Here is a 17,452-nt window from a genome sequence, read left to right on the forward strand (position 1 = left end):
TGAGTTACTAGTAGGGGCCCTGAAAAATATCTCAAGTTGTCAGATCTGTAACACTATCATCTCCTCTTTGCTTCCTGCAGTCTTCCCTGTAACCCATTCCCTTTCTTCAGCCAGGAGGGATAGTTGTCTACGGGAGCTGCCCAGTTTGTCCAACAGCACATTTGACTGTGAATGCAGAGTTCCCCTTCACGCTGACCAGAAGGGTGCAACTGGGAGAAACCAGAAAATTAACATATAGGCAAAATTTAGAGGAAATGACTATTATAGCCATGAGTGATTAATATGCATGTTCCTGGTGGGGAGAGTTGCAGACCAGTAACATTGTGCAATAATGCTTTTAGCAGATATAAAATACAGCTTTAATGGATACTATTCCAGAGAAAGCTGCCGTATTTAAGAGGTGGGTGTAGTGGTGGAAATTCTATTCAAGACCTTGAGACAACAACAGCTCTAGCTGTGTATGTGCCATAACTGATGGGCAAAGGGCCTCTGGGACACTGTCTGGGAGCTCTTCCCTAGAAATTCCTTTATTTATTCTGCACATATCACCAGCCCAGATGCAGCAAATACTTTTATGCCATATAATTTTTAGATATTCTAATGTACAACTTTAAGATGGAGGCAGATAGCAGCACATCTGTAGAGTTTGTCTCAGAGTATATAGTTACATGCTACTGCATGGTAGTTCCTCAATTTTTATGAAAATGTCAAATGAAAAGTCTGTTGTCTGACTGCTGGGGGGTGTTGCTGGCTGACAAACTAATGATAGCTACATTTTTCACAGGCAGGAAAAGGTGAAAGATAAAAATCTATAGGATAAAAATAAATATGGATACATAATTGGTTTTCTCAGTATTATAGAATGGTTGGAGAGCCATTATTGGTAAAAATCAGAATAAATGGCCTAGGAAAAATGGTGACTGACATGGCTGTCATGAGGTCATCAGATATAGTTTACTAAACAGCAGTTTTTATCGAGTACATGAGCTATCCCATTAGCTTCATCTTGTCCCCAAACAAATCTTCATTAACTAACCACTTCTGCCAAGCACGGCAAACAGCTCAGGCTTGATTACTGTGGGGAGTCATCAGGGTCTGAGCCATAAAAATCACAGTATAAATACAAGTCTAGAAGAAGGCATGACAGTTGACTTAAACATCAGCAAGGATTAAAATACTTACTCAATGGAGATAAAATCAGAATTCTACAGTGAGATTAAAGATGAATCAAAGTGAATGAAATTAAAAGTTCTTTACAAAAACACATTTTAAGCAGACAAACTGATAAGAATCAGCAAAGCAGCTAAAGTGAACAGTGGAAAGCTGACTGGCAGATGACTTGTGCATCAGCAGTACACAAAGCATTTGTAGGCCTCGTTCTACAAAATTATTTAATGACATTACCACTTTTGTGATGTGAACTTCTTTTCACTTAAGGTAATTTGAGAAATACAACACTTTCCCCTGTTTGATGACAACCCATGACTTCATAACTTTAAGGAAGGCATATACTAATTTGGATTTCACAAAATCTCTACAAACTGCCCCAGTAGAAAGATACCCACTTCTTCTTGACACATTATCAACAAGCAAATATGAACTAGTTTTATTTTACAAGTGAAGTGGTTTTTGTGACAATATGAATGAGCTAGATGTTGCTGACAGCTTGAATTAATAATTTTCCTGGGCTATCTTTTTCTCTCCTAAGAAGCATGATGTCATGTTCCAATAACAACAATAGACTTTTCAGGAGAAAAAAATTAGATGTAAAAGATGATGTCAGATGATGCCAATGCAGCCAGTGCACTTCAGTAGCAGAAGCTGACAATGCCTCAAGCCCCAAAGAAATTAGTAATATGTTGAAAGTGAGAAAAAGAAAAATGGTTTTTGAAACAGGAAGCCTAGATCAGGTGGGTATGCCTAATCCTGCACCCATGATTAATGTCACATGTTCCGAATTACTACACTGATGTTGTTCAAAAACCACAATATTTATTTTTGGAGATTAGTGATAGTAATTGGCAGCGTTTTTCTATCACACAGATTCTGGCTTGTGATAAAAAGACCTTCTTCCTTGTGTTTCTGCATAGGCATTGGCCAGAATGTGTGCTGCAGAGGAAGCCATCTGAAGATGGAGTAAGGCTTCTCCTCATCAGCAGTAGCTGGCAAAGTTTGTTTTTTTGCCAGTTCTTCAAAGGTGATGCAAAGGACACGCATGTACCAAATTAATGTGTTGAGGAGGAGAAAACACAGATGGTTTGCGAGAAGTGCATGACTGCAGTGAAAATAGAAATAATCTCTTTAATGGAGTCATGCTAGTTTTGCAATGGATGGTTGGTTTTTATGATCATTTAGCACACATATATGGAATATGGTGGCAGTGGTCAATTCACAATATGATGTTATGGACAAGAGATGCGAGGCACCCAATATTGCTCCATTTCATTCTGTGGAGCGTAATCTCCTTGCTAATTGTGGGGGTAGAAAGAAAGATACAGCCGTCCCTTCTATCTTTTCCATTTATGAATGTGACAGAAACAATCTTGACATTGGGTAAAAATCAATTTTTCTTGTGTTGCAAATTTGTCTGCTACTACAGTAAGCATAAATATTTACCTCACTGACATTTCCCAGGACCATATCTTTTCTAGCAGCATAATGGAAAAAATCTCCAGCATTTGAAAAGATTCCCCAGAGATTATGTTTTGCAAGCCATCTCTGTATTATTCCCTAGGATCTGGTTGCATGATTTAAGACTTTGACAGAAAAAAGGACTAGAAACACTTACATTTGTATCTTCTAAAAAATATCATAAACTGGATTTCAACAGATTCATGCTCCTGACCCAGACTCTTCTGGTTGTAAAGGCACCTTCAGTAAAATGGAGGAGCCAGATGTTTCTGTGACACCAGGCATATGGAAATGATAAGATGAGTCTACGGTGCTGGCAGCTGGGGATCCTCAGCACCTTTTACAATTAGACCCTAAATGAGAAAAGTTTTCAGGAAAAGAAAGATATGTCTCACTTTTGAAGTTTCACAGACTGCTCTGATCTGTAACACTGTACTTAAAATATTAAAAAATATATCTGCAAAACAGATGGGGGAAAGCGTTACTCTTCACTTGATGAAATTCCAACATTGCTGCTGCAGACCCACAAATTCCCACAGCTATTTAAGCTTTCTATCCAGTCCCTACTCTTATCTGTCATGTTCATTATTTTCCATTCACTAGTTTTGCCAGCCTTTTGAGCGCAATAAAGGGATTCTGGATGGCATTAATTTGATGACCATCTTGTATCCCTCTACCTCCTGCCTGCAGGGAAACTGGAGACTCATCACAACCAGAAAACACGTTCTAAAATGAAGTGTCAAAAACTGCCTACACTGGGGGATCAAACAGCATCAATAAAATGTACTAGATAGCACACTTTCTCCATCTAGTTTACACACCAAGTCATATGTGATGAAGGAATAAAGAAAAGACAAACCATTTTGGAAAAGCTCAGGTTAAAAGTTGTATGCATCTATTTCTCACTATCAACTATTCACACTGGGAAAGGTGTTACTGATTCTACATTTTGTTGAAATGAATGATTTTTTTAAGTGCAGGACACAATTCTGTTTTACAAAACTATTCTGGCCCCACTTTGCTACTCAAAATCAGTTTCTTCCTTATTTTTCTCCCTCCACTTTTGTCACTTCCTCTCACTTTTTTTTTTCTTAACCATCAAACTTTTTGCCCTCCAATGAAAGGAGATATGTTGAACTAGGAAAAAAAGTACAATATTAGAAGTAAAAACTGCTTTAACTCCTACTTATTGATGGATAGGTGTTTCCTCCATTAGTGCATGTCACCTGTAGGGTGGGCTATCATATTTTATTAAATAAAAAAAACCCCCACCAACATACTTTCAGGCTCCCTTCACCCTACAGCTATTACTCAACCATCCAGCTGAAGCTCACAGGACATAAGACCAATCTTTATAGTCAGTGTGAGTCTTCTCAACTTAGTTGTACATATTCTCCATAAGGGAGATACATATTTACATTCTTACTAAGCATTGACAGAAACAGAAAAAGGCTCTCAGGACTGCAGCACGTATTTGAATTCCAGAAAGGGGGATGACTGGGAAGGTAAATCAGATTATGGGAGGGTGTTCTCATTCATAATGCCATGTGTAATCTGTGGAAGTATGCGACACCAGAGCAGATGTTGATGTGCCGTGGGCCGCAGAGTCCATGTAGACAAGGAGTAGGTCCTGCCTTGTTCAGGCATTAGCTCCGCAGGTAGCTGATGTGAGGTTAAACACAAGTGCCCATTTACACAAAATGACACTGTACGATTTTGGGTGAACATGATGCAGTTTTTCAGCTGTGGATAAAGTCCTAAAGATTTGGCAAGGGTCAATGTTGGTATTGGAAATCTTAACTAATGATTTCTTGCCCTTATTTGTCTCCCTTTTTCTGAAGAGAGAATAAGCATTTCAGTCTTAGCTGTGCATTAATATCTCTCTTAACATGACCTAACTTCCCCATAGCAACATCCTGAAGAGGGAAAGAAATGGCATAAAGAGATATGTGTAAGGACAGAGCCAGCTCCCTTGGAAGTATGTAACAAGACAATAACTGACTTCACCTAGATCAGACCATGCAGCCTTGCAAACTACACTATTAGAGCTTTCAATACAGATGCAATACTTCCAATACTTCCTCTTGCCTCACCTCCATCTCTCTAAATACTTTCTTCCCTTACTTCCTTTTTTTTTTTTTTTTTTTTTTTTTTTTTTTTTTTTTTTTTTTTTTTTTAGAAGAGGCAAATGATAAAATGTCACATGAGAGTTCAGAGAACTGTGAGGTAAGACAGAGTAAGGTCATGGCACCAGGTGACAGATAATTCTGTCACTTGGGTGTAAATTACCCTTCACACAAAATGGAAAATGGCAGATTTTCTCAGGACTTCCTAAGGCAGTCAGATTGGGGCTAGAAGTTCATGGATGTGCTGGGTTTTACTTGTTTAATTTTGGCCTACTAAGACCCTGGCTTCTTTTCTGCCACAGATGTACCTCATTTTATTTGACCCTTAGTGAAGTTCAGGAGAAGAGAATTAAAAGAAATTGAGAGCAAGGAATTTCAAAACAGAAATAGCCTGCTTTGTTTAAACAAAGAGTCTGACAGCATTTGTTTTGTTATACTATTACAATGTTCTGTCTTCCATCTAAATCTTCCCAGAGGGATACAGATCTACATTTTACTTTAGCTAAATACAGAATTAATCTAGAAAATCATTACAGCAAAGAGAATGATTACCAAGCCACCATCATCTCAGCTGTGCAGAGGCAAAAAGTAGGTGTCTTTCTCAACAGAATAAGCAATAGATCAGTCACAGTAGAGGGTTCTGTGATATTATTTATTGTTTTTGTTGTTGTTGTTGTTGTTGTTTGTTTTTTGTTTTTTGTTTTTTTTCCTCTCCTCTGGTAGCTTAGCTCAAATCCTTGATCAAAGTGACTAGGAATTGTTCTGCTCAGATGGATTACTGCATTTTAAGTGGAATGCAATTTAGCACTCTCCCATCTGACCAAAGTCAAATTTAGTAAGGAAACACAATTTCCAAAGACCAATACATCCATTTCCCTCTCAAGAGGCCAGACAAAGGTTGTGGCATTAGAACAGATTACCAACATCTGCCTACAGTGTGTCTTTGATAAAAGGGACTATTAGACTGTGATGGCAGCTAGACTGTCCCTCTTTGCAAAATAACAGGCGTTTTCCAGATCCCAGTATTTGAGTTGCACTGTGCTTTGTTATTGAGCATTGTAAGAAGCAGTGCAGTAAGATCAGTGTAATAGCAAGAAATAAAAAGAGTAAATCACATCTCTGTGTATACTTCAGAGCTTCTGTAATTTTTTTTAATGTACAGATATCTTTGCTGCCACATTTCCTTTGGGTTTATCTGTGGTATTACTAAATAAAAAAGGCAGTCTCTGTTTCAAAAAGTGGGTAATAATATATATACCCCATAGTCCACCATAGCTTCAAAGAGCCAATTACTGTTAGACTGTTGCATAAACACGTATTTAGGAAGCATGAAAATGTGTAATTATTCACTGGATCCAGTACCTAATGCATCATATCTGAGGTCTGAAATGGGAATTATTGACATGATGAAATATAACAGCTCCAAATGAATTCCTGTAGTACAAGAGGGGCCCTGCAGAGCTGTACTCATTAAACTCATTTATTAAAAATACTTACTTAGATTTTTGAAAATACAAAATCACTCAGTCACCTTAAAAAGCCCATCATCACCAAATATCTTGTCTGTAACTTCTTGGAATATGCTATGGCTCAGGAGAACTTTGTAATTATTATATCTGAGGACAACAAAAACATTCAGGTTTGTCTTAAAGGAATGATGTGGATCTTACTGCAGGTGAGTGGCAACACATTGCTGAAGACTGGACAGTAGAACACAATACAAGGAACAACTTGAGCTATTTTTACACACTGGTTGTGTTAATTATCATAGCCCCTTCAGGACAGAGGACTGAGTCTTGCTTCCTGAAAGACAGCTGTAGTTAAAAGTGACCCCATTAGTCTATTTTAGGAAAATGGCAGGAATTATTACTGAAAATGTGGTCGCATTATATAAATTGGGGCATATCTTCAGCTTACTGATTCAGCTCATTTCTATCACTGCCATCACAAAAACATTTCTTTGGAAATAAATCAGAACAAAGAAGAGGTTCAGGTCTTTGTTGCATTTCTCCATAAAGTGAAAATTTAAGTATTTGCCCTTCATTTGTTATTGGCTTCTCAGCTAAGGGACACTGTATCCTTAATGCTCAGAGTTCTGTTGTTTTAGAGCAATGACCAGCCCCGAGAACAATATTTTGGATAAAGGTTATACTGTCCTCCCGCAATATGAAAGTTGAAACTGACGGTGGGTTTATTTTCGATTCTGCTGCACGTTCTGCCCATTAGTTTGTGATTAAGCTGGCACTGCTATGGGAAACCTGCTTCCTTGAAATATAATTCCAGGCATATTTCAAAGGGGGTTGGTTCCTACTTCTGCTTGCAAGTCAGAAAACCTTGTCCTCCCAAATGCAGATACACAGGGCTGCGGAGCCAGATGTGTTGTACCTACATCAGCCCAGCCCTCCCTGCCCCTGAGCTCACTCAGGACACCAGACGGGAGCTAAACGGCTGCCTCTACCCAAGACAGACCTGTCAGCCAGCCCAAGCTTGACAACAGAAAGTAGACTTGCCTTGCAGCAATGAGTGGAAGAGACGGCTGATTTGGCCACTGCTTTGTGGATGGTGGCAAAATCACTGAGGTTTCATGTTTGTTTATAGGCTTAGAAAAGTTAATTCTGAGCTAATGAGACCTGAGGCATGCAGTGCTCAGTCAGCGCATCAATCTTCAAATTATTACTTTGCTTGTAATACTCTCCTTTACATTTGTTACAGTAAATCAAGTTGTATTTTGTCTCACCTAGGCATTGGACATGCAGGTGCTTTAATATGCTCTGAGAAGCATGGCTGCAGGCTCCCTCAGTGGTACTTATACAAAGTACGTGCACACCAGCAGGAGTGGGGTGCACAACTGTGCGACCAGGGTTGTCTCACTGTATTATTACACCAGGGGATCTCCATCTAACTGGGGCTCTGGACACTTCTACAACAATTTCCAGATAGTGGTACATTTGGTAACACACATACCTCATCTGAAGCAAAAGCATAGCTCAAATGCAAACAAGATCTGTACTCCTTTAGGGAGAACTGTATAAATCTGATCAGCTGAAACAATTAGCACTTTAGTGTGTACAGTATAATCAAAGGAAATGAATTAATGGCAGAATACACGTAGGCACATTCCATATAGATGCATGCAAAGGGCTTCCATACAATTTTTCATCTCTGTAAGGAAATTAAGAAGAGACTAACAAATAATAAAACATTACATTTTATGTAACTAATTACTGCACCCTCTTTATTTGTGCTGCCACTAGATGAACTATCTCCTTAAAAGTTCTTTTCATAGCACAATATAAATTTCTGTTAAAGACCTCCTTCTGAAAAATCATGTTTTTTCCTGTTTCACTTGAGACTGTCAAACCTACAGGTCTGATGGCCATCCTATTCCCAGTGCCAGAAAAGGCCTGCAGGGTCCTGCAGAGCAGCAGGCTGGGCAGCAGCCAGCAGCGTCCCCTTGCACTGAGGACGGCTGCCTGCCTGCTAGGCAGTCTTTGCCAAAGCACAGCCGGCAGCTTGAGGGAGGTGTAGTGCTGGCGAGACCACATCTCGAGTCTGTGCCCAGTGTGGCACTCCCCAGCATGAGGGACACATGGACTTTGACAGAGTTAGTGGGGTGAGAGTGTGATGTACCCATTTTCAGCCTTGGAGAGGTCCAAGTCATTTGGACAACTGGAGAAGTCAATCACACAAGTGCTATCTGAACAAAATAGCAGAGTTATTCTGTGATTCTGGAATTTTTCACAAAGTAAGACAACACATTCCTTCAAGACATTTTAAGAACACAATTTTGAATGAATAAGATCATATTCTTATTCTCATATTCTTACCTCACTGAGAGACTTAGCCCAAAAGTTTAGATGCAGATCAAGTAAATGAAGAATAAGGATAATAAGCAAATACTGAATACCAAAGTGTACTACAAGTCTTTAATTTCCTGTGTTTGAAACACATTTTTAGCTTTGGAGGCTATTTTTAACTCCTCTAAACTTTATGTTTTCAGAGGTGGAAAAAATAAATAGGCCATACCCTACAGAACAAAGTCCTTCTCTCACCCTTTCTCTTTAGGAAGTTCTGAGCTTTTGCTGTGCCCTTATGCTCAGCAAGTCGCCTCATCCCTTACCTGAAATTGCAAGGACTGAGCACTTTCCTGAAGTGCTGTGAGGGCAAGTGGACTTGTCATAAAGAAACTAAAATCACCAGGCTCCGGGCTGAATGCCATAGGTTGTCTCTCTCTGGATCTGGGCAGTGTCCCAGCTAGGACCAAAAAGTTTAAATTCAGTATTCATAATCACACAGAGAAAAGAGTCAGAACCAGGGAGGATGATGAAAAATTGATGTAATACATTCCACTACCTGACATCACTCAAACTGAGAACCAGCTGTAACTACTAAGTATTCTTAAAGTAAAGGCCTGTATAATATTTATTCCAGTAATCCTTGTCTTTCAGGTCACAAAGTTCCATGTGTCTCCAGGACACACAGACTTTACATCAAAAGGTAAAATGGAAAGTATCAAACTTATTTAAATTCCTGTTCTCAGCTGGCATAAAGCTACACCACATGTAAACTGACCTGGTACAACCTGCCAAATGTTTGGGTAGCCTTTCCAAAGATGACTCTTTCTCATGACTCAGACCTGCTCCTTCTCAGGCACTAATCAGAGCAATTCCCATGAGTGCCTTGCATCGTGCTTTAAGTCAGTTAGAAATGTTCCAGTGAGAGCTCTCTTCTGAGTTTCCCTCATCAAAAACTTCCACTGGCTTCATAAACATGGGTTTTTTTGGTGTGATGTGGAGCTTAACATTCATAAAGCTGACTTCTGGGATAGACGAGACAAAACTTGCTCTAGCTACAGTCAGATGCCTCTGAAATTGGAAACACTCTTCTCCTCCAAGGTCAGCTCCTCATTAGTAAAGGAAAACATTTTTAAGTGCTGGTTTAAGCAATTTGATAGCGGATCCAAAGGCAGACTGCATTTCAGGATTACTCAAGGAAATAGAGGAAATGAACCATGTAAATTCTTTGTCAAACAGTTTTCTACACTCTTCAAATCTATTTTAAGGTTCAACATCTGCATGAAGGCATTAACTTAGTTATATTTCTTCAGAACTTCCACGGAAATATCTTAGTTTTGGTACAGATCCAGAAACCAACCCTAGCTTCAACTGGAAATAAAATTTGAAATCCTAATTCCTTGTTTCTTTTTGGACAGAACAGTCTCTGAAAGGACAGCTCTCAGGAGTCCAAAAGAGCTTGGACACAGCTGGCATACAGTCAGCTGCAGCTTCCTTCTCCACAGGATTTGATTTTATTTTTGAATTCTGCCTGGCACAAGTCTATTTTTAAAGTTGCTTGCATTTTTCTTTTAATTTTTTTTTTTTTTTTTTTTCTTTTTTAAAATTGGCTAGGCAGCCCCTTAGAGATTTTCCACAAAATATCTGACCCCTTTTGATCATATATTCCAACAAACGGAAGGAAAACAGCTTGCTCAGCTGAAGCACCCTAATTAGCATATACTGTGATAACTCTTGGTCCTCCTCTAGCCTGCTGGCTACACAGCATGACTTCCTTGGGATTTTTGTTTGTTTTGCTTTTAAGCAGAAGTGTAATATTACTGAGAATCACCAGATGGCATTGCTGCAGATGACTTTGATATTTCTATTTACCTGACTGTACAGAGGACAGATATTGACAAAATACTTATTGCAATGCAGTGCAGAGTTTTTCCTGATGCTACTACTTGAGCTCTGTTATAGAAACATCATTTTCAAATGAAATATATGCAATCTCAATTATACGTTTGTATCTGCATGTGCTAATGCCCGAGTCTCACAATGTCATAAGGTTTGCTTGCAGCAAAGGAACATGCATGGTTGCACAGGCAAGGTTTAGAAACACAGACACAAGAAATGCGGAAGAAAGATGTTCTTTAGATTAATATCTCATTGCTTCTTAATTACTGTATTCTTTAAGCTCACTGAAATGATCTATAGACTTTTTGAATCGTTAAAAGGCTACCTATTTAGTGGTTGAATCTGTTGGCTGAAGAGTTATAGCTACAGTGGTTGTTGCATCTGCAAATAACCTGGGATCAAATGATGTAATAACTCACAGCTCATTAAATTCCTCTGAAGAGACCAAATGACATGGGTGGTAATTTTTAGTGCAGCCTATGGTGTATAACATACGCCAGCACTTCATAGCTGCTGCAGCTCCCAGCCTGCACAGCCCCGCTGCCAGGGGCGGGCTGAACCTGGGGCAGAGTGCAGTTGCCTCTGCGGGTACGACCGATGCCGAGCGAGCAAGTACGAGGGTGAATGGACCTTCTCAACTGCTTAGATTTCAAGGCATGATGAAGTTGTGACATGGCACTTACTTCTATTTCCATATGAAGCAGTAAGATTGTATTTTCTCTTCTTAATTTCAAGATCCTTTGTTTAAAAACAAGGATAAACCACCATTTCACATGCAAGATTGCCTTATAAAAAAAGTACTTGCCTCCCAGATACATGCAGAAACTTCACTTTGGTAAGGTTAGGATTTTTTTTCCCCACTCACACTGTAACATTTCATCCCGTTGGTGACAACAGGTTTGTGCCTACTCCCCCATTTTCACACTCAGGCTCAGTTTCAGCCAGATGCATTCACCCCACGGCATTGCCGCAATAGCACCAAGACCAGCGCAGGCTGCAGGGCCACCAGTTGGGCAGTCAACCGTAGCTGAGCTCTGTGCCACAGATAGTGCGTTAGCACTGGATTTATAGTTAGACTGAGCACACCCTCAGGAACTGAACAGCTACCCTGCCCCAGAAATGTACTCCTAATTTCAGAACTGAACCTCCAACACAATGTGGCAAAAGGAAATTAAAACCTGAGGCTCCAACCACCACAGAATAGGCTAACAGGCAAAGGTAAGTATGATTTTTGCCCATAGTGTTTGCTTGTTATTTTTATCCAGATGCCCTAGAAAGCTGTGGGTCATTGCTCTGAAGGAATAATTTTGAATCTAGTGGATAGACAGCTCTCTTGTTTTTTTCATCACCATCAAGCCAGCATTTTCTTAGGCTTCCAGCAGTCAAAGAAATTCCCAGTGTCAGTGTATGATCACAGCTTTGCATATTAGTGAATGAAAAGCCAGGCCCCTGAGGTAGTTGCTAATGTTGATGAAAGGAACCTTGCCTGTGAACAGGCAGTGGTGGTTTTGGGGCAAGAGGACAACTGTCTCATTTGGGGACATTAAATCTGTAGTATAGATCATAACTGCCCTTATGTCTCCCACAAAAGCATTTGAAACATCACCTCAGTGAGGATAAGACTGAGATACCATTCTCTTTTCTTCACATCTGTCTAGCTGTTGTTCCATTTTCCATTTAATTGAAGCAGATATTAATAGAAACCACCAATGATACCTTTCATGTTTCTCTTGTGTGAGTCAGCCACAGGCAACGGCAAGGTAGTCAATATACATGGTTTTGGATAGAATTAATTCAGCTTTAATCCCCATTAAATGGATAGTGGCATGTAAGTCAGGTAGTAAAAGACACAAGTTGTCTGAAATGCTACTGGTGCAAGGGATGGGCCTTTGGGAGCCCAAGATTAAAAGATGAGAAAGATAACTCACTAAAATTCCCACAGCAGAAAATAGATACCTACAGCAGTCTTTAAATGCTTCTATGGATGTCCAAAGAGAGGGCTTCAAACGATTCTCTCTGCATTTTAAGGGGCTGACTACAGAAGCAGTAACACAAGACAGAACCACTGGATTACATTTTTAAATAACATTGCTTTGTTCATATTGTTTTTTAATAAAGCCAGCTACCCAGAGAAGAGACCAGGCCCCTGGGTGTGGTTGTACTACAAAAAAGGAGCACAAACAAGAAACAGTTTACAATAACAATTTTCCTCTTTCAGGCTTTTCAGTGCTTTTGGTTGATACATAAAGCCAACCCTCTCCATGTATTTACCACCATCCGCAAACATAGGCACCATTTTTCTAAGTGACAGAAACAACCTCTTACATAAAAAAAAAAAAAAAAAAGTTATTATCTTCTGTATTAATGATTACAGTTCTTTTTATAAAGGAAAAGTGATAACAAAGCCATTCTCAAAAAACTGAAAAATCACTCTGGGATACGCAAGTTGATCTAGGCGAATGCACACTGAAAAAATCTCTGAAGACTCCCATTCTTCAGCTTTTGCCTCAGAATACATTTGACACAAGCTAATACCATACAATGAAGTAACATGCACCTTATATAAATCCTGTGTTTGTTGTGTGGTGCAAACCCTGCGTTCACGCAATAACTACTTTTATAGCAGAAATGCTGTCACATGAATACTATTTCTTAAGGGTTAGTGATTTAGATGAGAACTGCTCTGCTGAACATTTTTGGTAAAAGGATAGAAAGTGTCCTTTGACGACATAAACCAATTGACAAGCAGCTTTAAAAAAGACTGGAGTGAAAGATAAGGAACTTACAAGGTATAAACAACTGCACCTGTGAGATAACACACAAAAAGGCAAAAGTTTAACCAGAAATTAAAGAACCAGGAAAAGAGATAGTAGGTACAGTGAAATAACAGTCAATATTAGTCATGAATATGAATAGTGCATGAGTAGTAAATTAAGCTTATGTAAAGCAGTGGAATGGATGCAGAGAAGTCAAAAGAAAGAGGCCCTCTCTCATCCTCTCCCCAGGGAAGAGCACACACATGTTTCTGCCTATTGCTTTCCTGAGTGAGAGGCAGATTTGGATTTTGGTTTCTGTTTTGCTTTTTCTTCCCTTTTAGCACTAATTTTGGTGACAGAATTTGGAATTCATCATGGTTATTTCCAAAAGAAAAGCAACTTCAAACATTAAAAAGAAGTTTTGTAAGTCTCACATTTAGACTGAAACCTCTCTCTCTTGCAAGGCTTGAATAGTTTGAACTGAAGAATTGAATAACAGCAGGATGTGAACATGGATGTTTTGACCTGCGACCTCTTCTTCCCTTCTTCATTCTCACCTCTGAAATATGTCCTAGAGAGCTGTAACAGTCTCTCTGAGCCATTAAACAACACATCCAATAACTTGTAACTTTCAGAAAGGACAAAGATCACCTCATCTTTATAGAAAAACTCAACAGAAGGACCCTCTTCTGCTGGTAACCCACATTCTTCTTCAGCCTTGCCAAATCATGATTGCTCTTTTGGGGAGGAGAATGAGAGGAGACATGACCATGGACTTCTCTTCTATGAGCTTTTACCCCAGAATAATTTAGCTTGGATGCAGGAGGCACCGCAACTACATCAGCCTTGATCTGTGCATAGTTTTAGGCCGATTAGTCTGTCCAGCTCCCTGGTGAAACATAGACTCTGTTATGGGCTCGGTGTCTGATAGAGAAGAGCCCATCCTTGATCTGATGGAGCTGCACAGAAAGGTACCTTCCTTTTCTGCTACCCCTCCAGATTTCCCTTTTTGTTACTCACCAGTACTGCTCTGGATGGTCCTCACCGTGGTGGTTGTACGTGGGGGAGATGAGGACCGCAGCGATATGCACTCGTCATCCTGGGAGCAGCCCTTCTCAATGGCCCTGACGTAGCTGTGGCTCCTCATGCGGAAGCAGCCCGGCATGGGCAGATCCAGCGCCTCCACTGCCTGAGACTCGAGTTCACTGAACACCGACTCGCAGACGGATTCGAACTGACCGTTCACCTCCATCTCACTCACCTGCAGGTAAAGACCAGGTAGGTTCAGTATATCCCATACACCAGCCTACCTGCTACAAACATTCACAAGCTACAGTGGAACAACGACCAACATCTGTTAGAAGATCCCTTTGTACATGAAGAACAGGTGAATTGCACATAAACACGTCCCAGTTTACAAAGCAACAATTGTCAGGGGGAAAAAAAAATGTACAAAAAGGGGAGTTGGAGGCTTTAGGCAGAGATTCAGTGGAGTTTAGGCTCTTAGATCCTGCCGAGACTAGTGGGAAGTTGGGAGTCCTCATAGCAGTGTCTGGTTTATCTCACCGTGGGCCCACAGCAGAGGTTGAACCTCTGGCCTTTATGACCATTACAATTAAAACCAAAAATCACTCTTTCTCTGTGGGATGAGAAAAAAAAAAATGTCAGTTTAATCCCTGTACACAATCAGTGCAACCCACAGGCAAATCACAGCGATAAACCTGAGGGGCTGGAAGCTTGAGGGTGGGAGTGGTAACAAACAGTTGGGAAGGGGAAGCTGATAAGGGAACCAGCTTTGCTGCAGGGGAAAAGCGTTTGTATAACTACATCTCTGGGCTGAGTTCTATGGCTGAAAGCTGGAGATATAATGCAATTCTCAGACCTTTTGTGGAGCCGACACTAGGTGGTGACAAAGACTTGCACTCACGCGGATTGAAGAACATTCAAAAACATGTGGCCTTAATGCAGATCTTACAAACCTGGAAACCATTTACCTCAGCTTAATTAGTAATGGATGCTCATGTTTCTAAACTAAGAATAGAGCCCTGAGCTTGCCATTATAGCACAATAATTATCACTGTAGGAAACATGCACATGGAAACCATCACTTGAGGATTTTGTTTGTTTTCAAGCATGTGAAGGGCCAAGATTGCAAAAGGAGAGAAGACTGTGTTAAAGGGGTGGGAAAAACCTCTTTTCCGGGATGAATTTTACCAAGGAAAACATTAGGCTCAGTATTTTTACACATAAGCGAAAAGGGTAATCTCAGAGTAGAACACTTTTTCAAAGGGAAACTGCTTAAAAGAGCATGGAAGAGTAGTGGATAGTACATTTTAAAGAACAATCCTACAGTGGTGGAGAATAGCCATATCCCTGAGTAAATATCTCAGAATTAATGCTTTTTTTTAAAAAAAGACAACTTCTTCATATTGGCAAATAACACTCACTCTTTGGTAATCAGCTTTGTATAAGTATTAGGTGTTCAGCTAAATAAGTAACCTAACCTAATATTCATATAGTTGCCTCTGAGACCTGAATTTCAGTGCTGTTTCCTCCTAGATACATCCTGACCCTCTTTCTAGAGCCTCAGCCCATACCCTATGCAAAATGCCTCACTATAAAATACACAGGTGAATACTCTGAGGTTGCAATGCCCATATATAGAATATCACAGAAATTCAAACTACAGCTCCATTCTGAATGGCACATATATTTATTATGGCCACAACTGAACTTCTGACATCAATGATGTCATGCACTTTTTTTGACATTGCAATGACCTGACATTGCCAACAATAAGGGTCTAGTATCTGGCACCACAAATCTTGCCCTGCCACATGTCTGCAGTAGTGTAAAAAAAATCTTTTATCCAAATTAATTTATCCAAATGATCCATTTATGCAAACAAGAGAAAAATCATACCAAGGAGCTACAGGATTTAGCAGATGAACTACTGGCCCACTGCCCTGTGGACTGCTGGCACTTTTGCATTTTGTTCAGAACTGTCCCTGACCAATTCAACTGTAAAAGCATGTTGTATGCAAGGACAGCATATTTTATGATGCTAAAGCTCATAAACTGAATGTGTCACAGCAAACTTTATTTTTTTTTCTAGTTTAGAATGAGCATGAAGAGATCTTACAGAATTTCAGGGCAGTAATACTTTTGCACTTAATACATATATACTGTGACATTTGTAACGTATAGGTGAAAAGTTCAGAGGTGCATGGGTTTAAGAATTTATACATAAAGAAAGCTTTAAAAATAAAATACTAATAAAACTGTGAAATACAAAATACTGTGGACTTAACTTTCCTTTAGCAACTCATTCAGCATGTGAATGTGCTTTTTTTTTAGGCATTCAAAAAAATTTGATTTCAGGTACTAAGCACAAGATCCCTAAGAGAACCTTGTTTAAAGACACTGCTGATGAGCACCTGCTTTTGGGAAAGAAACACGAAAACCTAGACTGCACTTTCAAGCAGATTGTGTGTTGTGCCACTCATCTGTTTGCAAAGGGCAGGTTATGGCATTGTCAGATGTTACCCTCCCAAAAACAAGACTGTGTGAAAACTTTCCTGTTTTCTTAAAAACATTTTGAAAATGTGTGGCATGCAACAGCCTGATTCCACTTAAAGCAAAATCCCGTCTCTTCCACTGCAAGGGCTAGGCTGGTGTCCAGCGTGGTGGCTGCTTTCCGGGCCGCCATGGGTGCATGTCACCCACCTGACTGATGGTGCTCATGGCTCTCATGTAGCTCTCGTTGCGGGAGCGGAACTTGGGGGACGTCAGCAGCCCTGCGGGGTCCAGGCTGTCCAGGCTCCTGTTGATGGAGACTTCGCTCACTGCTCTCAGGTAACTGTGGCTTCGGATCTGAAGCTTTGGCGAGTGCTCACTGGATATCCTGGGAGGTTTGGGAAAAAAAAGAAAAAAACAAAAAAAAAGGAAATAGATTTTTCATCGAATCTGAGTGGTCTCACTAGGAGTGGGGTAAAGAAAGGAGAGGCCCAACAGTAAGTCTGGCTGCATAATCCTAAACACATCTGAACACCCACTTCTTGAAATGCAGTTTGTAGGAGAGGTAGGGGCTCTATGCCTCTAAAGCGTTGCTCCTCTGCGAAAACCTGGTGCCGATCAGTCCTGCTGGTGCTGTGACTCTGACACCCACGTACATGCCCGTGTAACAGGGCTGCGTCTCATGGAGCTCTCAAGGGTGTATGGATAAACAGGGTAGGCAGATCATGCA

The 17,452-nt window shown here is 40.2% G+C and overlaps 1 protein-coding gene across 5 annotated transcripts in view; it reads right to left on the reverse strand.

Annotated features, from left to right (window-relative positions):
• DLGAP1 (DLG associated protein 1) overlaps positions 1–17,452 on the reverse strand; it is a 416,456-nt gene that overhangs the window by 82,396 nt on the left and 316,608 nt on the right. For all 5 annotated transcript variants that reach the window (XM_032987689.2, XM_032987687.2, XM_032987686.2 and 2 more), the window contains 2 exons: positions 16,933–17,110; positions 14,227–14,467 (listed from right to left, as the gene is read on the reverse strand). In XM_032987689.2, coding sequence (XP_032843580.1) covers positions 14,227–14,467; positions 16,933–17,110 — 419 coding nt within the window. The remainder of the gene's footprint in view (positions 1–14,226; positions 14,468–16,932; positions 17,111–17,452) is intronic.

This window comes from Tyto alba, unplaced genomic scaffold (assembly GCF_018691265.1).
Source record: "Tyto alba isolate M040663 unplaced genomic scaffold, T.alba_DEE_v4.0 Super-Scaffold_27, whole genome shotgun sequence".
Lineage (NCBI taxonomy): Eukaryota > Metazoa > Chordata > Aves > Strigiformes > Tytonidae > Tyto > Tyto alba.